The sequence below is a fragment of the Peromyscus californicus genome, unplaced genomic scaffold (genome assembly GCF_007827085.1).
Source record: "Peromyscus californicus insignis strain IS unplaced genomic scaffold, ASM782708v3 Scaffold_15__1_contigs__length_86483966, whole genome shotgun sequence".
In the NCBI taxonomy this organism is placed as follows: Eukaryota; Metazoa; Chordata; class Mammalia; order Rodentia; family Cricetidae; genus Peromyscus; species Peromyscus californicus.
Genome location: NW_026294447.1, coordinates 65,883,782 through 65,911,705, shown reverse-complemented (window position 1 = coordinate 65,911,705; position 27,924 = coordinate 65,883,782). Strand labels below are relative to the sequence as shown.

Below are 27,924 nucleotides of genomic sequence, written 5' to 3'. Positions count from 1 at the left end.
CAAAGGAGAGAGGCTCTGTACATGAGCGATGGGAAACACAGGGACAAGCACTGTCAGAGGAACAGAGATCTGGGAGGACAGAGCGCCCCAGGAGACGCAGTCTTGGACTTTCACAGTGTGTCAAGCTTTACCTGACAAGACAATGTTTCTCGTTAGGACTGGCTGGCTCCCTAACAAGTATCGCCCAAGAGAGCTGTGTGGAAAAGAAGGCATAGGAAAGAAATCAGACTGAGACCTAGGAGAAACCAGGACCCAGTTCATGGTGGTAAATTTGGATCGTTTTCTCTATAAAGTAGGATCCCAAGCAGAGGGAACCTGAGAAGAAAACTTTTTACAAGAAAGGGTGGTAGAAAGCCTGCGAGGTCAAGTTCACAGCTGACTGGGAATGGGCTCCATCACAACCTCTGTCGAATTCAGTGTTCTACTGCTGTGAGGAGACATCGCGACCATGGCATCTCTTATAACGGAAAGTATTTAACTGAGGCTTGCTTAGGTTTGGTTTATTCTCATCATTGCAGGGAGCATGGTGGCACACGGGCAGACATGGTGCTGGAGGAGCTGAGTTCTACATCCAGATACACAGGCAGCCGGAAGAGAGAGACACTGGGCCTGGCTTGAGCCCCCAGTGACACACTTCCTCCAACAAGGCCGCACCTCCTAATCCCTCTCAAGTAGTGCCACTCCTTGATGACTAAGCATTCAAATATATGAGCTTATGGGGAGGGGGGAATCCTACTTAACCACCACATTCTACTCCCTGGCCCCCATGGGTTTGGAGTCATATCATAATGCAAAAATGCATTCAATCTAACTTCAAAAATCCCCATGGTCTCCAACAGTCTCAACCATGTTTAAAAGTCCAGTCTCTTCTGAGACTCCAGGCAATCTCTTAAATGTAACCCTCTGCTGTGGGGTGTCTTTCTGTACAGTGTGAATATGTGTTGCTCTGGTTGGCTAATAAATAAGCTACTTTGGTCTATGGCAAGGCAGCTTAGAGGCAGGCCAGAAAGCCAAGCAGAGATACAGAGAGAAGAGGGGCCGAGTACAGAGAAATGCCAGCCTGCTGCCAAAGGAGCAGCAAGATGCCAGCAGACCGGTAATGCCATGGCCATGTGGCAACATATAGATTAATAGGAATGAGTTAATTTAAGATGAGAGAGCTAGCTAGCAAGAAGCTGAAGCCATAGGCCATACAGTTTGTAAGTAATAAAAGCCTCTGAGTGATTATTTTATAAGTGGCTGAGGGACCACAGGGCCCGGTGGGACCAAGAAACTTCTGGCTACAGCCCCTGTAAAAGCAAAAGCAGATCACACACTTCTGACATACAATGGCATAAACCATATATTACCATTTCAAAAGGGAAAAAAGGGAGCATGGTGAGGAAATACTGGACCAAACAAGACTGAAAACAAAGCAGGGCAAACTCCAGATACTGAATTTCCATGTCTAATGTGAAGGTGCTCTTTAAATCACCAATTTCTTTCAGCTTTGTGGACTGCAATATGTAGAGACATGGTCCAAGAATAGAGTTGTGTAAGGAGATTTCTGAGTGCTTGTGAGAAACTCCAAGAAAACAAGACATGAGTCTTGTGGCCTCGGTTTCTTCAAAAACACAGAATTGTTCTTGGAATGAGCTTTTGTGCCCCTCCCTCATGGGAATACTGGATAGGAGTGAGTTTACTTTAGCTGTTGTTATTCATACGCCTCTATAGAAAAACATGTTTTTGCCACATGTGGCTTGTCCTTGTGATTGAACACTTTATTCATGTGATTCTTCTTAACACTCAGAGTATAAATTGTATGATGCTCTCAATAAAGTTATAAACCTCTTATGTTGCATAAGACTTTAGTCTGCCTCATTTTTAGTCCCCACTCTCCCAGGTTCAAGCCACCAACTAGAACAATAAACAGCAACATGCACTTCTCTCTTTTGGGCTGGTTCCACTCCCTGTTAGCAGCTTTCCCTGGCAGGTACCCCATGGCTCTGGCACATCTAACATCTTGGGATCTTCAAGAAAATCCAGGCTTCCACGTCACAGCTTCAGGCAATAGCCTCTCTAGATCTCCATGAAGGGACACCCCGACATATGTCTGGACTCAGTAGCTTTCCTTAGTCATGGAGGAAGAGACCAAAGCCCCTTTCCTATCCTTGACTCTAAAGCCAGAACCATGTGAACCATGTGGCTGAAGCTGCCAAGCTCTGCTGCCTGCTGGGGCTGAAACTTAGCCCCCTCATTCAAAACCATTTTCATCAGCTTTCTCTGTCTCCTCTGTCTCTCTCTTTTACATTTTCCTTCATTTCTTAAGCTTTTCTTTAATTCCTTTTCAGAACTGGAACCCTAGCTGGGTGGGGTGTTGCCCTTTAATTCCTCTTCAGAACTGGAACCCCACCTGGGTGGGGTCTTGCCCTGAAACTGCCACTCCCTTTGTTCCATTTAGCATCAGGCTTTTCTTTAATTTTTTTTTAAAATCTCCCTGAGCACCATACTTAGCTCTATTACATTTTCTATGCTCCTTTTCTCCTCAAACTGTACATTTTATACTTTTCCTTGCTCAGATAGCTCCTTTTCATTATAGATCTGTGTAAGAGTGATCACTAATGACCACATAACACAGTCAATTCTTGGCTATCTTAAAATCTCCTCTGGAAATGCTATTAATCCTCAACTCTTCAATTTGGCCACAGACAGATTTTTTTTGGACAAGGACAGAAAGCAGTCACATTCTTTGCCAAAATATTACAAGAATGGTCTTTAGGCCACTTACTAATATTTTCCTCAAAAACCTCCTGAACTGGGCTATTATAATCTACATTTTTCTTAGCACCTCTGTCCTCCATGAGCCTACCAGCATGCCCATTAAGCCTGGCTTAACACACTCAACTGCTTTTCTTTTTGTTTTTTAGATTTTTTTGATGTTTTTGAGACAGGGTTTCTCTGTGTAGCTTTGGAGCCTTTCCTGGAACTTACTCTGTAGCCCAGGCTGGCCTCAAACTCATAGAGATCTGTCTGCCTCTGCCTCCTGAGTGCTGGGATTAAATGCATGTGTCACCACCACCCAGCTTCTCAACTACTTTTCTAATTCAAAGTCCCAAAGTTTACTTCTGCCAAAAAGCAGCATGGTCAGGCCTGTCACAGCAATACCCCACTCCTGGTACCAACTTCTGTCTTAGTCAGTGTTTTATTGCATGAAGAGACACCATGACCATGGCAACTCTTATAAAGGAAAACATGTAACTGAGGCTTGACTATAGTCTCAGATGTTTAGTTCATTGTCATCATGGCAGGAAGCATACTGGCATACAGACAGACAAAGTGTCAGAGAAGTAGATAATAGTTCTGGATCCATAGGCAGCAGAAAGAAAGAGACACTGGACCTAGCTTGGGCTTCTGAAACCTCAAAGTCCACTCTTAGTGACACACCTCTTCCAAAAAGGCCACACCTCTTAACCCCTCTCAAGTAGTGCCACTCCCTGATATATGAGCCTATGGGGAAAGGGGAGTCGTATTCAACTACCACAGACACCAAACAGGAAAAGAAGCTGTTGAGAAATTGATACTCTATGGTAAGTAGGTAGCTGGTTGTAATAGCCTCTTCTCCTGGGAAATTGCAAAAGAGAAATTCTGCTTCTGCTTCTCTTTAGCTCAAACTTTAGTGTGGAGTTAAATGACATATACTAGCTTTCCTACCTATAAAATAGAAATGGTGCCAGCTGCTGCACAGTGTTATTGTGCATCTTAGCAGAGTATGTACACACATGCACAGACGGTAAACCTATCACAGCATCAGACTTAGTGAGGTTTTTAGATGGTAATTATTGTTTTGTATAAAACAAGCACTCCTCTTTGCTTTATATTTTAACCTAGAAGTGTGCTGTTAAATATTTTCCTAACACACTGTCAAGATTTCCTTTCATGTGAGGCTCTGTATCAAAGCTTACCATATGAAGTCTTAAATTACTTTTTTAAACTCATTCCTGAGTAGTAAAGAATTTTCGTCCATTGAATTGTGTCCAGGTGTCAAGATCTGGTATATCACACTCCATGCAGACAGTTTCATCCCCATACAACCCAACCAAGCATGATTTTCTGCAATTAGCATTTTATTAAGGGGTGTCAGGGCTAATCTTGGCTTATCATCTTGATATACTTGGAAAGCAGGAACCTCAGTTGGGGAATTGTATCCATCAGATTGGTCTGTGACATGTCTGTGGGGCATTTTGCTGATGGTTAATTTATGTAGACGTGCTTCAGCTACTGTGGGTAGTGTCAGTCCTGGACAGGGCCTGGGGCATGTAAGAAAGCTCATTGAGCATGAGCCTGGTGGAGCAAGCCAGTACGCAGTGTTCCGCTGTGGTCTCTGCTTCAGTCCCTATGACCAGGTTCCCAACTTGAGCGTCTGCTTCCCTGATGAGGGACTATAAAGTATAAGCTAAAATAAACCCTTCAACCCTTTCCTCCCCAAGCTGCTTCCAGTCGTGGTGCCGATCAAAGAAGGAGATGCAAACTAGGACAACGGTACAAAAGCAGCACGGAAGAATCTCCGGGGAGGCTGGAAAGGCTTCTCAGAAACCGCCAAGCCAAACGCATGAAGGTTTAAATACCTGAGGTTTCTAGAGCCTGTCAAAAACGAGCTTAAAGATGAACATCCACAGGGCCAAGCACACACCTTGAATCCCATTACTCTGGAGGCAGAGGCAAGCAAATCACTGTGAGTTCAAGGCCACCCAGTCTACAGTACAGTGAGTTCTGGGCCAGCCAAGGATACACAGTGAGACCCTCTCAAACATAATAAATAAATAAATTTAGCATTGACCGCCAGCTTTTACAACAAAGAAAGTCATGAATTGGTCTTCAACCAGCAAAGCCACTGACACTCTTTTTCGGCGGCCTTACAAAATATAGTGACAACACTGTAATATCATACGCCTTTTGTTGCCTAACACAGTTCCTTTCTCTGCCTAAAGAAACAGAGTATTTTCCCTTTTGTGTAGCAAGTTACCACTGTCTCTAGGTTAAGTCACACTGGATTCCAAAGCCCAGGAGCTAAGGGCACTGCACGGAAGGCTGTGTACACCTTCCACCAGAAGTGTCTGTGATACGGCCAGAGGCTAGAGTGGGGTTCAGTCAAGCCAACCTGCTAGTACCTCGCATTGGGCCTCTTACAGTGATAAGCAGCTGTACCCAAACTGCCTCCCTCCTGCTGAGGGATGTCTTTCTGTACACAGTGAAGCTGTGTTGCTCTCATTGGTTGATAAATAAAGCTGTTTGGCCAATGGCAAGGCAGAATAAGGTCAGGCGGTACATTCAGACTGAAGGTGCAGATAAAGAAGGGTGGAGTCTGAGGAGACTCCACCACTCAAGGAGCAACATGCCAGCAGATCATAACACCACGGCCACATGGCAAAACATAGATTAATAGAAAAGGGTTAATTTAAGATGAAAGAGCTAGCTAGCAAGAAGCCTGAGCCGTGGACCAAACAGTTTGTAATTAGTATTAAGCCTCTGACTGGTTATTCAGGAACAGGAGGGCAGGAGAGATTCGTCAGTCCACACCCTCCTGTGACCTGATCACATTATTTCTCCCATCGGGTAGAGTAATTGTCTTACCGCAGATGTTAGCCGAGCAAGAATTTCGTCGCTGCTTTCTTCTGAGTCTTCCACTTTCTGATGAGACCTTTGAAAAACAAACACCCAATTACTCCTAGGACTGGATGCTCAAACTTATCTACTAAACGATGGGAAATAAGGGGGGAAATGATACTGTCTTTATGTCACGAGTGAAATTATGTCAGTAACTCGGTGTTGACAGAGCCAAAGATACACAATCCTTTACCAACCATTGTTCTTTAGAATCAATTATCCAGTACCTCTTCACAGTGCATCAGCTGAGTTCAGGGGACCAAGTGCTGCTCCCCAGAGTCCATCACAGGATAACCCTAACATACCTGATCTATATGAACAAAACTGGATATGGACATAAGGTGATTAAGTACTGAATTCCCCCTGAATCTAAATGAAACTCTAAAGCTATGAAATGTCAATTTTCCACTACATTTGAGTTTCAGCCCAAGCAAATTCACTATGAAATAGCATATTTTAGGCCTAATCCCATGGTGGAAATTATAAAATAAAACAAAAAATACAGAAGAACTTTGCTTTTTCAGAAAAAATCACAGTCCAGGTGAAGAGAAAAAAAAAGTTATGCAAATATTAAGTAATTAATGAGACATAGTGGTACAAGATTATTTTGTTTAGGAAAAAAATCACCTTTATTATTTACACAAATGTGTTTCTACTTAAAAAAAAACTTATAAATCACTTTTTTCCTTGTTTAGTCAAAGGAAACAATGAATTAATACCAAGTGAATAAAACTGTATCCTAGAACTATTTGCACAAGCAACCCCTTTCAGCACGGCCTGTGACGAGAGATTTATGGTAACTGATCTGTAGAGCCAAGCATCAGAATGCAGTCCAGTGACCGACTCACACCTCAGCAGCTGAGGTGAGCCAGCTGAAGCATCCGCTTAAGGGTGGGAGGCCTTCTCCCAGCTCTCCACAGAACGAAGCGGCAACTGTGTAAGAGAGGATGACCTTGTGATGTTATTAAACCTCTTTTCATAAAGAAAGTCATGATCTTCAAACCTAAGGAGGGAATACAAGCCACTGTCTTTATAAGAGCAGGAAGATGCGGCTGCAGAGGCCAGCATGCTGTCCCATGCCCTAACTGACAGCGTAGCAGCCAAGTGGTATAGACGCTAAGTGAACAGCTCGCTTGCTAAAGATCTGCAGAGGAAACCTGATGTGGAATATTATTTTAAGGTGTGTTACATTCTTTTATGTTCCATTTGTTTAACTCTGTGAAGTTGTGTTACTGTACCTGTGTAAAACACCCGATGGTCTAATAAAGAACTGAACAGCCGAGAGCAAGGCAGGAGAAAGGACAGGCAGGGCTGGCAGGCAGAGAGAACATATAGAAGGAGAAATCTGGGAGGAAAAGAAGAAACAGCCAGCCATCCAGCTACACAGTAAGCCACCGAGTAAGAAACAAAGAAAGGTATTTAGGAACAGAAAAGGAAAACCTCGGAGCCAAAGATAGACGGGATAATTTAAGCTAAGAAAAGCTGGCAAGAAACAAGCCAAGCTAAGGCCAGGCGTTCATAATTAAGAATAAGCCTCTGTGTATGATTTATTTGGGAGCTGGGTGGCAGGCCCCCCATAAGAGTAAAAACAAACAACAACAGAAACTAAACATTTTTACCTCTGCATGTCTTTTTAAAAGTCACCTGCATAATCTCTTGTAAAGGAGGCTATGCTGAGAAGAGACGTAAAACTATACAACTCAAGCCACTGAACCCGGCTTCCATGATTTGAGTTGGTGACTGAACAGATGTGACAGGAAATTAAGAACCAAGTGCACCACAGAGCAAAGCACCAAACAGGGGCTTGTGTGGCTGCATCTGCCCATTTCTGCTGTACAGCACTGACTGCACGTGCCCTTTCAGGCCTCTCAGACCCAAACTGACAGTTTCTTGATAAAAGACTACACTTCCCAGCTTCCCTTGCAGCCAGGCCAAGCAGTTCCGGAAAAGGAGGGCATAGGGCATGAAAGTCATTTCTGCCTTTATAAGGGGCCATATCCCATCTTCTTCTGTAGGCATTTTGGCTCTTTGCACAAATGACTGGCAAAAGTTCCTCCTCACGATGAATAAACATAGTCCACGTAAGATCAGATGGGGCCTCTTTCTCTCTCTCCGCCTTCTGTCTCTCGGCAGCTTGCCTTAAATAATCTAACACAAACAACACCTGAAAGTTTAGTTAGCGGGCATGAGGCGGCTTGCACTAGCACACACTCAGCTGTGACTGTCTTCCAGAGCCTGCTGAGAGCAGCTGCAACTCCAAGGGAAGCTCATGTGTCCACGACTGGCGATGGTTATTTCACGAGCAGTGGCTGAGCTATCTTTCAGAGTCCCAGCACAAACAGGCCTTGGCAGAAACATTTCTGAAGATCACACACGAGAGTGCGATGCTCTCCCTGGAGTTGGCTGTAACCTGCAGCCTACTTTTACTTCCTCGGTCACCATGATCTTTACAGATTCACTCCTAGAACCCCCAGTCCTTGCTATGCAATGTCTTTCTGTAGGCTGTGAATATGTGTGGCTCCCACTGGATAATAAAGAAAGCTGCGTTGGCCTATGGCAGGGCAGGATGGAGCCAGGTGGGAAAATCCAAGAGAGATAATGAGAGAAGATGGGTGGAGTCCAGGAGATGCCAGCCCACCACCAAAGGAGCCACATGCCAGCAGACCGGTAATGCCATGGCCCTGTGGCAACACATAGTTTAATAGAAACGGGTTAAGTTATAAGAGCTAGCTAGGAAGAAGCCTGACCCATAGGCCATACAGTTTGTAAATAATAAAAACATCTGTGTGTTCACTTGGGACCAAGCGGCTGAGGGACGTGGGTGGGAGAGATAAGTCCAAAGAAACTTCCGGCTACCAGGCCCCTCTCTTGTTTCTGAATCCTGCTGAACATGCCTAGTTTCTCTACCTGCCTTCCAAGTGGCTCTGGGTGCCAATTCCAGTAACCAGATTTTCAGCCACACACATGGGAATGATAGGCCCCATGAATTAAGTTAAGCCACGTTGCTTCTTTTCTCCTCTTCCCTTCAGGTGTTCTGATACATGGTGGCCATCCATCCTTTCTGCACCCACTACCCAAGGCCAGCCACCAATCACAGCCTCTCACATCCCTTCCTCCAGTGCAGCCTCCTTTGGTCCAGGCCTTTGACCTCTCAGATACACAACTGCAACCACCTTTTAACCCACTTGATTGGCTCTGGTCTCTCTTGTTCCGTTCAGTCTCCTACAGACACCAAGGTTCCCGTTCTACACCCCTTATCTGGGTGTGCTGTTCCCAGATGCCACCCAGAGTAACTTCATTGCCTGCTGAGAACAGTGAAGTTCAGAAATACCTTTCCTTCCCTGCTCAGGGGGTCCCCAACTCCCCACATGGAAAACTTTGTACATCTCATGGAGCCTAAGGGAGCTCAGGGGAGCAGGACTGAACCCCGATCACAGGCAGAGTGGGGAGGGAGCTGAAAGCGCTAGAAAAGCAGAGGGAACACTGGCTTCCCTTTTGCTCCCACCACCCCACTGTGGCCACTTGGTCCTTAATTCCCGGCCCAGCTCTTTAATAGAATGCCATAACGATCACATTTGCTTAATACTGCCGACATGCGGTACCCATCCTGCAATCCTCCTGCAGGGCATTCTTCCCACTTCTCACCATGTTCACACTATTGCTGCAATCCCAGCCCCGATTCCAGAGCGGCCTTGAAAACATGTAAGTTAGAGCATGGCCCTAGTCTTCTTCCACAACCTAGAGTCAGGGAACCTCAACCGAGGAATTTTTATGGGTCAAACCGACCAGTAGCCATGTCTTTGAGACACTGTCCTGACTGATGATTGATGGAGGACCACTGTGGGCTTCATTATCACTAGGCTGGATGAGTGAATAAGAAAGCTATTAAAGTGAGCTAGGAATAAGCCAGTAAGCAGTGTCTTCCATGATTTCTGCTCCTGTCTCTGCTTGACTTCCTGCCCTGACTTCCCTCAATGATGGACTGTGACCTGGAAATGTAAGCCAAAACCTTTCCTCCCCAAGTTAATTTTGGTCAGAGTATTTTATCACATCAGAAAGCAAACCAGATAATAGCCTTCCTCACACAGTGACTCCCAACCTCACACAGATAAAGTTCAAATCATCTTTTGTTCAAAATCATATAACTTGGAAAGACTGAATCTACTCAAGATTTGATTTCTGCACAGTCTGTAATGATTAGCATAACTGCTCGCATTAGATCCCTACAACTTGTTCTTCTTACGATGAAGTCTAGATAGATACTTCAGTTAGCATCTTCCCATCCCCTGCACAGAACACTGATATGCTGGAAAGAACTGCTCATTTAACAAAGCAAATACCTATGGGAAAAGAAAATAAGATAGAAAAGTAAGATTTTTTTTAAGTTTTATTTTAATATAGTGAGTCCGAGCTGGCTTCCTCAGCAGCTATTTTTCCACCACCAGCTGCTAGGAATGCTGACAGAAGGAATCTTCTGAGCAGCAAGAAACTGACTGTCAGGGGCTTCCTGGGCCCAGGTACACAGCAATAAAACCAACCTAAAGCTGAATAAAATCAGGTGTCCTTGGATCTCTTTTTCACATTTTATTTTGGGGATTTGAAGATAAATGCCTTCCACTTAATTAAGCAGCTGTATTTCAAATGCTAATACAAGCAATCACAAAAGTTCAAATTTTGCTAGAATCCCCGCACTACTCTCAAATATAGACGTGGTCTGTTAATGGTAAGCACCTGGAATAAGCCTTGTCTACAAACAACGGAAACCTGGGGGAACTCAGCGCCTCCATGGCTGTGGGGTAACGAGAAATGACAAAGATAGGACCAGTTTAATCTTATAACAATCTAAAGAGATAAATGGAAACTCTCTTCACCTATGATCTGAATGCAAAACATGCCAAGTTCCATTATGAAAAAAAAAATTACTACTCAAAAAGTATTTGTTTACACAGACGGTATTTGCTTCCTGTCCAAATGTCCTGAGAATCTAATTAGGAAGAGTCGGAAGGACAAAGGGTAGATTTGGACAGGAATGAATGACAGGTCTGAACTTGGGATTCCCAGGTCAGAGCTATGAAGCACATGCTACTCAGGAAACAGAATTCCTTGCGCTGCTTATGTGTGTCGGACAAAAACTATGGCAGGGTAGGAGAGTGAGGGGGCAGGAAGGGGTCTTAGCAGGTAGGCAATGCTGTTATCCAGATGCTGAGGCGGCACTGGGGCCTGAGATTTGGAAGCCACTTCTGTAGAGTTGATGCTGAATGCAAAGCGGAGACCATCAAAGAGAGGTAAGGGTTTTAAACTATGTTTTACTATTATTCAGGTGTGGCCAACCTGAATACCGAGAGGCCAGGAGATCGGAAATGCTACTGAAATGGCAATCTGTTACTCACAGCTTCCAGGAGGAGGAGGAGACATGTCACACCAAGGAGCTACAAGAGGAAGAAGGCCCAGGATCAGCAAGGCAGATAGGATAGAAAACACAGACAAGAACCGTCTTCTGTGTTTCCCACGGGAACCAAGTGAGGCAGGATTAAACAGACTGAAGAAGGGCTAGTTTGAATAGTTTTACCTGACTCTGGGAAACAGGGGCTGTCCCTAGTCGCCTGGTACCTGCAGTGCTCAGGGCAAGTGGAAAGCCCCAAAGAGAAGATTAAGATGCAGACTCCATGTATGAAAAGGACTTGCACAAATGAGCCCTTTACTATCCGAAGGTCTTTGGAAGGGCGTCTCCTCAGGGTCAAGCAAGGCCCTGAACTGCACAGCCTTGGAACACAGAGTCCACCCAGTCATAGAGGAAGCATAAGCAGTGACCAGTGAGATGGCAGAGTCAACAGCTGCCGTCCCAGGGAACAAGTGCAGAGGCTGCTTTCAAGAGCAGCATCATAGTGTCAAGGAGCTGACTGTCCCGGAAGACCAGGACTGAAGGTCAACACTTTACTTGGGAACACAGTAGTCATGCAGTCAGCACAAGGAAGTTTTAAATGGAGAAAGCCTCCTCTCAGACAGGAAAGACTCCACTTCTCCTCTCTCAAAGTAACAACGTCCCTCCTTCCCCCCCTCCCCCACCATATCCCACAGGGCATCTTGTGGAAGAGCAGGGAAAGAAGCAGACACTGCATCTGAATAACTTTACTGTATTAGACCAAAATTAGGGACTCTCTGGCCACCCAAAAGGATGGGTGTTATTGTAGATAACACACTAGGTCCCGTAGCAAAAAACTAGATTATTCTTTACATATCCTGTGAATCACCTGAGCTGAGCATTAGCAATCCTCAGCAAGTCTTTTAATAGTATAAATATTACTTGTCTGTACCTGGAAGGCTATGGTTCTATGTATTCAGGGTCAATGACAGACTGCTCAGAGCCCAGCCTCTCCACCCTTGCAAGCTGAGAGGTACCATACTGCACCTGAGCTGACCTTGGCTTCACAAAGCCTCAACTCTCAAGCAGGTTCTTATTAGAAACAAGAATCACGTAAGTCCTAATGGAATTATGAGGCTGTCTTTCTTGACACTGTTATTTCTTCCATCTTCACTCATTTTCCTCTCCTCCCACCCAAAATAAAAAATGAGAGTCGGGAAGAAGTTCATTCCGAGTAACTTAATTGGGCTTCTGTCTGAATGAGGCACTACAACTAGTGCCTTTCCCCGAGGCGATAACCTGCCAACCAACTCAATCCTTTCAAATTGTCTCTTTTAGGGGGCATAAGAACTATGTCATAGAGAGCAGGATATGTGTTTCCTCAAACTAGGCAGCAAGCTTGCACAGTTCCATCTCTCTTTCTGCTCTAGACATCCTTTTTAAAAATATAAAATCCCCTTTATTTTTTTTTCTTTTTAAAAATACATTTGTACAGAACAGATGTGTGTTTATAGAGGGACATTAAGTGGTTTTCTGGCATCATTTTAAAGTCATTTAGAGAGGATGGGAAATTAGGGGGACCTAATGTGGAATTGCGTAGGTAGACCTTAATAGCTTTCAAATATCAAAAAGGTTATTAAAAGCACCACAGGGTGGGGGGTTTAGTTCATAAATGGAAAAACGTAAGAATCAAAAGGACTTCAGAGGGCATTTCAGTTAGAAGGAATAAAAGTGAAACAACACAAGGCTAAGAACGACACAGAAGAATGGATTTTCCTTTTAAAATTACCAACAGCAAGAGCAGTGGTTTACCAAGAGCAAGTCCAAGACACCCAAGGACATCAGGGAAACTTCTCAGGCAAGGTAGGTCTTGGGCTCCCCCTTGAGGGTTGGGCAGAATTTAACAAGGAAAGAAAGGCAGGACAGAGCACAACACTAGCAGGAGAAGATAAACAGTGTGGGCTGCAGACTGCAACAACGGAGATTTCTAGGTCGCAGGAGCCGGAGAGGTGTTGTGGCAATTCAACTGGAAGAGGGCAATGTCCCTGGGCATCTTTTCTCTGACTGTCCTTTATTCCAAGTGGGATAGCTCAAAGTCTGGTCTTCAGAAATCTAAGAATATTCTACGGTTGCTCAGAAGTTGGCTCACATCTCTAATACAGGAAGGATATATCTTCTCTGTCCTGAAGAGAATTGTGGTTTAGTAACCTTATTCTTTTATGCTGGGTACTTATAATAAGAATAAGCAGGTCCTTAGCTCTCCAGTGACCGTTTGTACCAGTTAGTGACTGTGACCAAATGCTCACGTTCCCATCAAATGGACAAAACCTGCTGGTGAACATGGCATTCTATAGTTGGTTCGAACCCTGGGACCTGACTTTGCATCCATAGTAATCAATGTGACAAAAGATTGTAATCAATCTAAAATTGATATCAGGGCTTGAATTTTTAAAATAACTGTCACTTTTAGGAATTAGCGCAGTTTTGGATTTACACATCACAAGGCTATTTCACTGACTGGAATTTCAATTTGCTATCTGGGGAGGTGGGGGAGGTGGGGTCAGTTAAACCACGACAACTTGGAATATTATTCACTATCCTCCTGCCCCACTTAATCTGAATGTACCCGGGGATCTTTCACACCTCCATCATGTACACAAGACAGGAAATGGTAGAAGAAAGCTGCCAGAGAAGGCCAGTCCTTCATTCAGAGTTAAGGTCAGTCATCATGACTGTGTCTGATTAAAAAGCCTGTCACCACTTCTTAGAGAGCTCCGAGGAGTTCACTGATGTGTGCCTTGACCTCCCTTAGATCTGTCTGACCTCTACGAAGAACACATCACAATAAAGGATATTCCATGCCATGCTAATGCAGTGACACTGGCATTTATACTACTGTTGCGAGGTCAACAGTGGTGGTGACAAACCCTTGATCACTTCACAGTTCAGTCTGACATTTCCAAGACTTGTGCTTACAGTTCTCGGAAGGGATGCTAGTATTATCCCTTAACTTTTGAGAACACATCGCAGCAGGTACAGAAAGCCGAGGTGTTAAAGGTAGACAGATGTAAAGTCAAACACTAAAACTATACCCCACCCCGTTTATGTGACCTTGGACAGATTACTTGAACTCTGTGACTCAGTTTCCTCACTTATAAATGGAAATTAACAGGGCCCGTCTTAAAGAATCTTTCTGAAATTTGTTTAGTGCAGTACCTGACATGAAGCATATTCCTGACACTCAACTTTTCTATCTATCAGAAATGTATTGCTAATGTAAGATTTCCCTTTGCTAAAAGTCTGAAGTGTCACTTTTCAGCTAATAAAAGTAAGTGATGTCTGTTATGACCACAGGAATGCATCTCCTGAAAGCTATATTCTCATCTGAGAAGGAAGGACAGTTCCACTTGCCTTACTAATATCAAAAAGCGAGAAGAGTCAACAATATGGGACAGCCTTCTGATCCCTGGAGAGTTCTGCAGCTAAGAGTGATTCAACTGGCATTTCAATCTGCAACTCCTTTCTGAAATAAGCTTGTCACTGCTGCCAAAGACACACAAGGCATGTCATAATCCCCATATCACGACTCAAGGATGCTGCTTCTAATTATTTTAACCATACAGTGATTCACTACCTTCATGTGATAATGATTCACATGTCTTAATTTGCCAAACGTTGCTTCTAGATTATTTTCAGAGATGTCTATTGAGCCCCTTCTTAGCGCAGTCACGACTTGGATAGTGGATAAGATGTGAGTTATTATACCATTCAACTTCAGCCCAATCATATGTTTATACCTAATTTAGATCATCTACTCATTTAGTAGTGAATTAGAAGCATCATGGCACAGCTGGTGGAGCAAGCATGCCTGCTGTGGGATGGTCTGTATGTCAAATGTGTTGCTGATTGGTCAATGAATAAATCACTGATTGGCAGTGGCCAGGCAGGAAGTATAGGCGGGACTAACAGAGAGGAAAATTGAGAGAACAGGAAGCTGGAGGGGGAGACACTGCCAGCCGCCATCAGGATAAGGAAGATGTAAAGTACCGGTAAGCCACAAGCCACGTGGCAAGGTATAGATTAATAGAAATGGATTAATTTAAGCTGTAAGAACAGTTAGCAAGAAGCCTGCCACGGCCATACAGTTTGTAACCAATATAAGTGTCTGTGTTTACTTGATCGGGTTTGAGCGGCTTGGGACTGGCGGGTGAGAGAGATTTGTCCTGACTGTGGGCCAGGCAGGAAAACTTTAGCAACACATGCCGGAGATCAGAATAGCAATGCAGCCATGTAGGAGCTAGGATGAATCTTCAACAATGCGTCCTACCTTTCTGAACTTAGTAATAGTATTCCTACCACTCAAACAAGATCGTGATGTGAAGGAGCAAAGCACAGTCCCAGGATATAGGACCCATCCTCTAAGAAAGAAGAGTTGACAATGGTACCCAGGAGCACCTACTCACAGGTCACAGACACCAGCTCGAGCAGGAATGAGATGCACAAGCTGCAGCAGAAGCCTCACTCCATTTTGCCATTCTTCTTCTCTTTCAAATTCACAGTACAAGTAGCTACATTCATCCGAAGAAAATTGGTAGAAAACGTAATTATCTTGAAAGTACAGATGTTGGTCCACTGTTTGAGGCAAACAAACAAAAATGTTATGTTTTAGAGTCATAAATCAAGTAATAAAGCGAACAGTCCAATGACTAGGGAGAAACCAAAGGTAAGATAACATACATTTGAGCTTCATTCATGCTTACACTCTCAATAAAACGAAAGGACACATTGGCTAATCAAATTCACTGCTTAAACTTTGACCAATATATTCACATATAGTTTATAAGTTTTCTGCTTCACAGACAAGTGCTGGTCAAATCAATATCAACTCAAAGAGGGTGGCAAGAAATGCCATACAATCACAGCATGATAGCAAGTTTCGGTTAGCAAAATTAGAGGCTTTCAACCGGGGATGACTGTGCCCCTGCTTCAGAGGACACTTGGTGATGTTTAGAGACATTTTTGGTAGGCATAATGAAAGGATGTGCTCCTGGCATCTAGAAGGAAAAAGAAATGGATGCTGCCACAAATCCTGTATGTACAGGACAGTCTTCCCACAACAAAGAATTGTCTAACTCAAAATGCCAATACTGTCAATGCTGGGAAATCCTGTTTTAAAGGAATTGAAAGTTAGAGATGGTTCCAAAAGGCATTTACACAAAATGTGTCACCAACCAGAAGCCTGATGCTAGCCAAGGAGCTAATAACAGCTCCACTCCTCACAAACAGTTAACTGACTTTCCAAATGAGAGTATTAGGGGCTACGTGTTACTAAGAAGACTACAAACATGCCTCCATCTGTACCATTCTTTCACAACGACACCAGGAGTTGCCCTTAACATGTATTATCTACAGAAAAAAGGGCTTCTCAGTACCAACCAGCACCTGAGAGACTGAAATAAATAAAGAACAAATTGCTTGGCTTCTACCCCTTCAATTCTCTGAGTTCAACTAAGAAAAGAGAGATTGCCATCTATTTTAGTTGCTACTTAAACATCATTTTCTGTCCCATTTGAACAACTAATCTTCACAGTTCACATATCTAAGTGTTCATGATTACTTAATTAAAATGGCGTGCGTGCACGCGCACGCGCGTGCACACACACACACACACACACACACACACACACACTCATAAATCAGTTTCGGATTACATACAGCACGATAAACCGTTCAATTGAAGCAACAAAAGAAGTTTGTGAGCAGAGCTGACAAGAGAGGGAAGGCACTGCCTTCTACAGGCTTAAGTCTACAATCGACAAGTGCCCAACTATTTTCACAGAAGGTGTAGCAAAAACAAATGAACCAAAAATGACCTGCCATTTTCACCCAGAAAATAAGAAATGTAAACATTTACCTTCAAAAACAATTTCCATCCAGATTATAACATTCTCTGGAAGAGCAAGTATGTTTTGGTCTAGCAGTTTAACAAAGCAGTGATTCTGTCTTCAAAGTATGGAACACTAACCTGATGACATAATCCCCATATCCAGTAGGAGCTGCCAGACCCCAATGGCCATAGATCTACACTGGACAAAAGGACAGTGTTCTAGAAGCCAGTCGACCAACTCTGACCCCACGCAGCTTCTCCTGGACCAAAACAAAGCCACAAGCAATGAGAAATTTTGAAGATAAAATATTAATACTTGATTCCATTCATTTCATGAGCTCTTGTTTTAAAATAAGCAAGCCAAGAAAAAACAAAAAGACATCGTCTTTTCTCATCTTCCAGTGAATGCTTATGTATTACTTCCTTGGGATTAAGAACAAAATTTGCTTACACATTTTAAGCTACCTGACATAAAGTAATTGTGTATCTTTCTATATGAATATCTACTCCCACTACTCTGTTACTAGAATATGATTTTTAGATACTGAGACAATCTGTGTACCTTACTAATCCCCAGAAATTAGAAGAGTTCACGGCACATACTAAGTTCTTGAAACATACTTGTTTGAACAAATGAAGAAATAAAATTAAGCAGCTCTTTTTGTAAAGGTAATACTTCTGTCTCAATATTGGACTTCAAATTGGTGATGATGAATTTTCACTCAAGCATTTATAGATTTTTGCCTGCTCCTTCAGTAATAAAATAATTCCATAAAGGTTCAACAAAACTGGACCATAGATTGCAGTATAGAGTTTTGTTCACTTTCCTTTGAAGACTGAACCCCTAAACTTATTTCAATGAACAATAAACTTGACTGTTAATCGTTTTAATATAACCAAAGCAACCTCATTAAGCAGCCTAGATCACAAACCCAGGAAGCCAGATGTGTGTGCTGGATTCCACTAACCACACACAGTCATCTCTGTAATCAGATTTGAAACACACACCAAATCCCACACACTATTACAAGCAGTATCATCAAACCAGCTTTTCCGTTTGTGTGGGCCTCAGGAAAAGACAGAAGAAAACTTCCTGAAATACAGGTTTTCATTTGCAAAGGTGTCTGAATTTTTCTTTTTCTCATTCAAAAAGGCAATTTGAGTGCTGTAAGAAAAGAAGAAAGAAGACAGACAAAGAAGAGGGAGGAAGGAATGTGTCATACAGGGTTGACCCTTATTCTACAGACACTACTAAGGGGTGAGAAGGTAGTGTTGTCTTGTATTTCTAAACTACAGAAATGTGTTTGCTACCTCTTGTGAGTGACACAGATAAGACTTGCCGTGAAGTGCTGTACTTCCGCTGAGCTACTGGATTGAATAACCCAGCTTTTGTTAAAGCATTTTGATTTTTGGTAAAGTGTCACTACTTGAAAGATACTCCAAGGCAATGAAGCCAATTCCAGACATGTTCAGTGGCAGGCTACCATTAAAACGATAGAAAGATAAGCATTCAGATATATGGATTCTTTTAAATGAGAACACAGGTGGCAAGAAAACAAGCAATTAGACCAAATGGTCAATACTAAACCTAATTCTACAGGACAACTTTCACGATAAGGGATCAAGGTGTTAATTAACTCATTTCTCAATGCTGCTTTCAATTAGTCAGCACCTTCGGCTTTTGAAAGCACTTTTGTCCGTGGGTTAAATACTGTGTCATCTTTTTTATTTCACATTTTCAAAACACAGAGGCTCATCAGCCTTCTCGGAGTGTCTGCTTAAAACACAGAAGCCCACAATACAACATCTGCTCAACAAAGCAAACCTCTACATTGTACCAGGTAGCTAAGTGGTAGCTGTGCCTATCTGAGCACAGGTGGCCATGAAGAGGTTTCCCAGTTCAGGCCTTTTCAACAACACTGTGCCCAGCAGTTCCAGGGTGGAAGGGCACAGGTGCTGTCCACTGTGGATTCTGACACATCAAAGCCACATGGAAACTGAGATACCCACTCCCATCAGACCTCTTAGGTGTTGCTGGTGACCACAAAGCCCAGATCCCCCAGCTGCCCTTTCTCCTTAGGAAGGGTTCACCCTGTTTGAGGCACAGGCTTGGGAACAATATGCTAAAACACAGAATTGCCATGACAACCTTAATGAAAAACTGGGTACCACTCCCCAACAAGTTACTGTTTTAATTCCATGTGGTCCCTTCCTGCCCCTCCCTAAATCTCATCACTATGTTTTAAACTGTTCCTATCATCCATCTGACCACGAAAAACATTAGGGACAAAGAGAAATGCTATCCTTAATATCTTTAAAGCAAATAAAATGAGATAAGCTGTTATGCATTTAATTCCTAATCCCCTGACTTTTTGACCAGGTCTACAACAATCCAGTTAAAAACCTAAATCTACAGGGCAGAGGAGAGCAGGAAGGATGAGAGCTGAGACTGTGGGTGCAGAGTGATGTAAATACTGCCAGCAGCTCGTAGCTGTGGTGTGTTTCCAGTCTTGTACTCTATCCAGAAGCTGTGAGGGTACATGCAGATCTAACCAGAGCCATGATACCAGGTAGCAGAACAGCCATATGGAGGTGACGAGCTATAGACCCATGTGCTCCTGTGTACAGCTGAACTGTACCCATCTCTGGAGTGGAAATTTGTTTTCTCTTGACCCCTTCTTCTCTTCCCACTATGGTTTGCAACCTATCTGTGGTAACACCGATACTAAACTTTAAAACATAAACAGGGTGGTGGTATTTAGTGATTCATCTACATAAAAAGAAATAAGGTCTTGGCAACCAACATGCTTTTTCTATAGTAAAAATTGAATAGGAACTTTCCAAAGCTTTCACCGTGAATTGACATGAATTCTTTGAGCTTGCTTAAAATTAGACATGAAGACTTACGTATACAATGTTAGTTTTAAAGAGAGTCAGATGTGACTATACGTGACGTCATTTACTTTTGTTTTTAATTTTAATGTGTGTGTGTGTGGCTGGATTCGGAGGTTTGAATGAGTACATGTCCCTTGTAGGCTCATGTATGTGAACACTGGGTGCAGGGGAGGGCACTGTCTGGAAAGTGAAAGAAACTCTAGAAGGTGAAGCCCTGCTGGAGGAAAGCATTGGTGAGAGCAGGCTTTGAGAGTTGACAGTCCAGCCTCACTTCCGGTTCATTCTCTCTGCTTCATGCTTGTGGTTGAAGATGTGATCTCTCAGCTTCCTGCCTCATCCACCTGCTGCTACCCACCCCTACCCCCTTTGCCATCATGGAGTCCCCCCCCCTCCTCGGGTACAATAAGCCATCATGGACTCTTTCTCCTTTAAGCTGCCTGTTGTGCTACTGAACTCACAACAGCTGTGTTTATGTGCTCAAGTTCTTCACAAGACTGGGCTTCTCAACACCATGTCATAGAAAGGGGAGGACTCATTGGGTCCCACCCCTTCCTGGGGATTTATAATTGCTAAAAGTTGCTAAGGAAAGGAATCATTTCCTTCAGTGTTGTGAGGTACTGGTAAAGTACCCATACTCCTGGGAACAAACTCCCACTACACCCATGTAAACAACCCTAATGAAAGTCTTTGCCCCCATCACCCCCACTTCCAAAAGAGACATGACAGTAGAAGGGAGGCCCGTGGGAGACAGGAAGAGACCAACAAGAGTGCGAGTTGGGGCATGACAGCAGCAGGGGTGGAGGTGACTATGAGTGATAGTCATTGTGTACAAGTATGAATCCCATTAGGCATAATTGCTAATTGCTAATAAAACATTAAGTTTTTTTTGTTTGTTTGGTTTTTTTTTTTTTTTTTTTTTCAGAAACTGGTTACCATTAAGTGCTGTGGGATGGTCTGTATGTCAAGTGTGTTGCTGATTGGTCAATAAATAAATCACTGATTGGCCAGTGGCCAGGCAGGAAGTGTAGGCGGGACAAGGAGGAGAATAAAGCTGGGAAGTGGAAGGCTGAGAGAGAGACACTGCCAGCTGCCATGATGACAAACAGCATGTGAAGATGCCGGTAAGCCACGGAGCCACATGGCAAGGTATAGATTTATAGAAATGGATTAATTTAAGCTATAAGAACAGTTAGCAAGAAGCCTGCCACGGCCATACAGTTTGTAAGCAATAGAAGTCTCTGTGTTTACTTGGTTGGGTCTGAGCGGCTGTGGGACTGGCAGGTGAGAGAGATTTGTCCTGACTGTGGGCCAGGAAGGAAAACTCTAGTTACAAATGGCACCCAACGTGGGGCAAGAGTTTCCACCTAAAAACTGAGAAAAAAGATTCTAAAACGGAGCTAAAGACAGTTCTTAGTTGTCTCTCTCAAGTTAGCGACAGCCTTTGTGTTTGAGTTACTATGGTGGGTTCCTGGTGTGCGCGCTTGATCTGCAGTATGGCGGGAATGAGGCCTCTGCAAGTGGCACATTAAGCTGTGTGGTGGATTTAGCTTTTGCTAGTACAAAACAAAAAAAAGAGATTTCGGGGCTACACGCTGCTTGGATAAAAGCATAGACCCACGATAGCGCCCAGAGCTGATGGAAAATGTACCACCGCCAAGTTGGGAAGCTGAGGTGGGCGGAGCCAGCAGCCACAAATGCTGCAGTTTAAAGCAATAGATTCACAATAAGACAGATTCAGATGTAATAATTTACAATGTGTGTAAAATATACGTAGGCTTGAAAGAGACAAAAAAGGTGATATATACAGTTATATAAACAAATACATAGTTTTAAAAAATAAAGTCTTTAAAGAGACAGTAAAATTAATATAAAAAACAAGCCACGTAAAGATGAATATTACACAGAGAATCTGAATTGTGTTGTCTTTGGGATTTTTAACTGCAAAAAAACATTTGATCATAAAAGATGTTGAGTTAAACCAATATGTATATTTTAAAGATACCTTGACTTCAAAATTTGGATGTAAGGATGTGTTGCTTTGGAAAGGAGACTCTGCTTTTGTTCCCACAGAAAGTCAGAGGCTATGGATTTGTTCCAGATTAAGATACATCAGGTTTGACCAGCTAAGACCCCCTGAAAGGTCTCCAATGACACCATGGCCCAGATGATCCAACATCCAGAATGGTTTGAAGGCAACTGGCTCAGACAATACAGCCTCATGGACTATTCCAGAATCCTAAAATTTTCTTTGTGTCCCCATAAGATACAGTGCCCCCCTCCAGCAGGAAGTAGTAAGAGAAGCTACGCCCAAATTCCCAAATTATATGTAATTTTACTTTGTTAAGGTTAAAACCTTCCTTTTTGAAGAAAAAAAAGAAAAGGGGAAGTGCTGTGGGATGGTCTGTATGTCAAGTGTGTTGCTGATTGGTCAATAAATAAATCACTGATTAGCCAGTGGCCAGGTAGGAAGTATAGGCGGGACAAGGAGGAGAATAAAGCTGGGAAGTGGAAGGCTGAGAGAGAGACACTGCCAGCCGCCACGATGACAAATAGCATGTGAAGATGCCGGTAAGCCACGGAGCCACATGGCAAGGTATAGATTTATAGAAATGGATTAATTTAAGCTATAAGAACAGTTAGCAAGAAGCCTGCCACGGCCATACAGTTTGTAAGCAATATAAGTCTCTGTGTTTACTGAGCAGCTGTGGGACTGGCAGGTGAGAGAGATTTGTCCTGACTGTGGGCCAGGCAGGAAAACTCTAGCTACAGTTAAGAGTCATGAGGGAACTTTCTAAAATGTAAACATCCTCTGTATCTTAATAATGGATACACAGATTAATGAATGCATAGGTGTATAAATAAAAATGTATTAAGCCATGCACTTAAGATCTGTGCATTTTTTTTTTTTTTTATATAAATTGTACCTCAAACAAGAGTCTTCTTACTCCAGATATCTGGGATTCACCATTCCCAGGATCCGGGCCATGGTGAAATGTTTCCAATGGAAACACTTGTTTCCTGTGGCCGATGAAAACAACAGGGATGGTAAAGTGACTGTAAGTTACACTTCTATGACTTAGAGGAGCACCCTTCACTGTGAGAACACGTCCTCCTCCTTGTGATATCTGACGGCTGTCCCTGTTCTGTTATGTCAACGTCATCTTTTTAAGAAAAGTGACAATCAGTGGTAATTTTTTCTCTTGGTTTTACTTTTATGATTTTCTTTCAGTATTATTCAGTGTTATTCCATCTTCATGTAGCAAAATAAAAAGGCAATAGCATATTCTTTTGTTTTAATATTCCACAAGAATGAAACATATGTTCCAAACTCTCCAACTGACCTCACTGGAGGTCCAGCCATGTATTAAGACTGGCCTGCCCTTACTGTTCACACCACTACCCTTATTCACTGACCCAGGGAGACAAACTGCCTCTTCCCACTCCATGCTGCAGTGTGGGGTGTAGCTCATTCTCACCTGGAGGATTTGAACAGCACTCTCTCTCTCTCTCTCTCTCTCTCTCTCTCTCTCTCTCTCTCTCTCTCTCTCTCTCTCTGCCTATGAGCCTTTCCAGAGACTTGACAATGTCTCCAGTGTGGAGGGGCCTATGTTTCTTGAAGTTCCCAGTGTAGCATGAACCCACATCTCAGGAGAATGAAAAAAGAGACAACCCTTATAGTTAGGAATTTTACATCCTTTCAGACCCAGAAACCTAAACATGACCATAAGTAAACACCCTTAGGATCCGCAGCAGACAGAACACATCTGTCCCTCCAACTGCTAATACTGAGACAGCCTGACACTCTACGCTCAAGGTTACAATTAGGCTGGCTGGATTTTCTTCCCTCGAGGAGGACTTTTGACAAGGTGTTAAGAAATTGTGTTACCTGTAAAACCCCTTGAGGTTCACTCTGTCCTTTACCAGGTCAGCTGCTTGAACGATAATAATGTTCCTTAACGCTCTGCCTGCACAAGAAGAATTCTCTCCATAAATCTAAGCAGAAAAGACAAACAATCATTGTAAATGTGGAACAATAATGTGACAGTCCGTGAGTTCCCAATAGCATGCTATATATATAAAGCATCATGACTAATTCCCTAAGCTTCAGACACATTTTAGCCTATGAAACTACAGGCCTATAATTACCTTATTTTATTTTAGCTGCTGGTCCACTTACGCTATTAAACTATAATAACTATTTTCCAAATGTAAAGGTCTTTACCTAACTATAATCATAAGCAATGTTGTCTTAAAACATGAAGTTTTCAGTGTAAGACATCCACATTTTGAAAATAGTGTTCCAGTCACTGCAACAAACTGGAGTCATTGATCTGTGTAGATTAATCACAAGCAAATCGTTTAATCTACTAACTTGGCCATATTGATGAGTCACGCATATAAAAGCCCTTGGAAGGTATGTCCCCACTTAGTGCATAACTAAAGCAGGATGCAATGCCCCAGCAGGCTACTTTCCCCGAAGCATCACTCAACTGCAGAGTTCAACAGCTAATTCCAAATGTTCTGATTTCATCTGCAGTACTTCACAATTCTATCTTTCAGAAAGAGATTTCATTTAACTTCTTTCCTTAATCTTCTCCTTCCTCCATCTGAGTCTCTGGTCCCTGGAGAGGAGGGAAGGTGCCTCTTGGAGGGCTCTGGGCTCTATTTTTAAAACTACCTCCAACTGCACTTTCTTCTATACAAGGCTGTTTCACAAGCCAAGGAGGCGAAATGCAATTAGCTAACTTCACAAGGTTAATGATCATGAAAATCATTGTACACCGCTTTATGCTTACAGCTTTCCATTTGTTTCCCCTTTTCTTATTGTGAAATTTATTGACCTACAGATTTGTTTTTATGTGTATGACCATTTTTCCCTGAATACATTTATGTTTGTATGTGTGCTGTACATGTGTGGGCCGGATGCTTCTGAAAGTCAGAAGAACTGGAGTTATAGATGGTTGTGAGCCACCATGTGGATGCTGGGAATCGAACCTGTGATTTTTGGAAGAACAGTCAGTGCTCTTACTTGCTGAGCCATCTCTCCAGCCCTATTTGCTTTTGGTGAACTCCTTTTTCTGGCTCTGCTGGGTTTGAACTCACGGCCTTGTGAAGCAAGGCAAGTGCGCTATACCTCAGGCCCTCTTAGTAACTATTTCTTTGCCTACAAATATTTTATATTATGTCTTTTTTAAAGCAAACAAACTGACACTATATTGGTTACAATGAAGGTAAGCGTTCATACTTAATTCTCCCAGTATCATCACTGGAATGCAATCTGATGAGAAAAGAAGAGGGTCAGAAATCATTCCCTGTTGGCATGTTTTTAAAAGTCAAATCTTGAACAAGCTACTTGACAGAAAGTTACTGAGGCAGAGGCATGAGTCAGCTGATGCTTAACTAGTCCTGACATCTACAAGGTTCACTCAATAAGTCACTCGTGAAGTATTTAATGAGTAGCTGACAAGCACATGTTCTGTTCCAGGTGCACAACACAGTGAAGAGCAAGGCAGGAAAGGTCCTTGCCTTCTGTCTCCTGTTCTGAAGAATGGGAAAGTGCAACACAATAAGCATGCCCCGTCTCATCATCAGTGATCACACAGGGGACAATGTCCTTAGAGGTAACTACACAGACATCTCCTATTACTGAAGTTCTGTGTTCAGTGTATACTGTCTGTAAACTCTGGTGTTTCCATCAATACAAAAACTGAAGGATGCATATTTACTCCATCACATTGATAGCTTACTGCAAAGCATGTGGAAAATAGTTATTTCTTATGTCACGAGCATCAGGAGTCCTGGCAATGATCATGGAATCTCACTATCTTCACTGGCCTCCCCTGGTGGGGAAGCCGGTGTGATGAGTGCATTATCCCTACAAAAGTCCGGGAGGTCAGACAGCTATAACACAAAGTTCTCCATGAGCGTCTGTGAACCATTACAAAAACACAGAAGGAAAGAGAAACAGTTTCATACCTGGGAAGGAGTGTGTTCAAGGTATGGATTGGAAATTCTTCTTGAGAGAGTCTATTTTAAAAGAAAAAAAAATGAGGGAAATTAGACTCAAACATACTCTGAACTAAAAAAAAAAAAGCAAAGTACATGCAAGTGTCAGGTCTAGGAAGTGTCCACACTAAAAGATTAATTTAATAAACCTCAAGTCACAGGTCACACAGGATTAGACTCCGTATGCTCTCCTCAGAGCACCTGGTCACTGTCACTCCAATCAGGCTCCTGCCTCAGAGAGTACAAGCCACAGCAGTAAGGCAGAAAGCTGTGTCTTCAGCCCCCTCAATTCACTCTGGATGAGACTGGGATTCCATTTCTCCTGCACCACTCCCATTCAGCCCTCTCACTTCCACCTCAAGGGCTGCTGCTTCCCCTCTCAGATGACCTTCCTGCCCTTCAGCTCCACCCCCTCCCCCAAAACTGTCCTTCAAACTTCAGCAGACAAATCTCCCCAAATCACATCCTCCCTCTGAAAGTGAGTCACTGGGGTCAACTCAACCCTCACCCCCGGTCTGCCTCTTACACACTTCGTGTGTTATCTCTCTTCAGCCCCACAAGGGTATTTTTCTCACTAAGATATTATGTTCATAATACAATGTATACATACATGAAACTGACAAAAATAAAGAAAAGAATTTGGAGGATCTAAGTGTCGGGGCACTAGAGAGACAGATCACTCCATAAAGTCTTTGTCTTGCAAGCATGTGGCCTGCGTTTGATTCCCATAACCCATGTTGAAAGAAAAAAAATGGACACGGTAGCATACGCTTGTAATCCCAGAACCAGGAAGGTGATGGGCACGGTGCCATGAGCTCGTGATCCCAGAACCAGGAAGGTGAAGACAGGTGGATCCTTGAGACTCACTGGCCAGTTGACTTAGTCTACAGGCCAGTGAGAGACCATGTCCCAAAAATCAAAGTGGTTAACACCTGAGAATGACGTCAAAAGCTGTCTCCTAACCTCCACAGACATGCACGCATGTCTGCACATGGGCACACAAAAGTGCACCCACCCACAAAGATATACACACATACATATATCAGAGCAACTGCCACTCACATCCCTACCTACTCATACTATTGTCTGTTCAAATCCATTGTCTTCCATGATGGACCCACGGGACCTCGGAGTCCAAGTCTGCACTCTTCCCACACAACGGCTAACCAAGCCTGACTCTGCTTAGCTTCTAAGACCAGATGAGATCCTGTGTGTGCGGAGTGATATGGTCATTGACTGGATAGTTATCTCCTGTGTGAAGCTCCACCTGGGAACGGGGGTTGATACTCTTTGGAGATCTTTGTTCTGGTGCCATTCATACTGCAGAACTTGGGTGCCTCGCATTGTGGTGCATAAGGGATCTGTGCTGGTACCTTATGGTGCTTTGATTTCATGGCACCTAGGATACAACGTTACATAAAGATGTTTGGTTTTCCATTCATTTATTTAGCTCTTTATATATCACATAGCCACAAAGTATTTGCTGAATGGTTTGAATGGTAGGAACTAATTTTCTCCCACCTAACAATCTAGCAAACAGCACCATCACCCACACATGCTTCAGCACAATGGAGAATGATTATCATGTCCCACTGCGGTCAGGAAGAACAGAGAAACTAACATTTACTGAGCTCCCAACCCATGTTTAAAAGCTCTCTACACCTGGGCTTTGAGATTTGATGCTTTAGAAAGCCCAGTTTTCAGCCTGCCACCTCCATGTCTTAGAATAATGTACTGTGTTTACCAAATACTCCCTGCTAGTCATCACTTTGTGGATGTGAACCTTCTACCGAATTTTGACCTAAAAAGAAAATGCCTGTTCTGACTCTTTCCTACGGTAGACAGCTCCCACACAAATTATCCTTGGATTAAACAAATAAAAGTATTGATTCTTTATCCAGAAATGCTAATAAATACTCTGCTAAAGATTTGCAATTTGCTAAGAAAAAGAAAGTTTTGATGCCTGCCACTCTGGCCTTGTCTATGCACACTCTCAATGAGCCCTCCCCAGACCTTCTATCATCTGAGTCTACATAGTATCTTCAATTATTGAAATATTGAATAATTTAAAACTTACATACACACCATATTTTTCCTAGGATGATGAGTTGTCATGACAAGTTATTTTTTT

At 43.0% G+C, this 27,924-nt stretch overlaps 1 protein-coding gene across 2 annotated transcripts in view; it reads right to left on the bottom strand.

Annotated features, from left to right (window-relative positions):
* Rapgef5 (Rap guanine nucleotide exchange factor 5) overlaps positions 1–27,924 on the bottom strand; it is a 240,371-nt gene that overhangs the window by 173,873 nt on the left and 38,574 nt on the right. Inside the window, exons 2-6 of one of the 2 annotated variants that reach the window (XM_052739192.1) lie at positions 25,764–25,814; positions 23,674–23,780; positions 17,031–17,152; positions 15,469–15,637; positions 5,611–5,677 (exon numbers count right to left, since the gene is read on the bottom strand). In XM_052739192.1, the coding sequence (XP_052595152.1) occupies positions 5,611–5,677; positions 15,469–15,637; positions 17,031–17,152; positions 23,674–23,780; positions 25,764–25,814 (516 nt within the window). The remainder of the gene's footprint in view (positions 1–5,610; positions 5,678–15,468; positions 15,638–17,030; positions 17,153–23,673; positions 23,781–25,763; positions 25,815–27,924) is intronic. The other variant, XM_052739193.1, reaches the window with a different exon arrangement.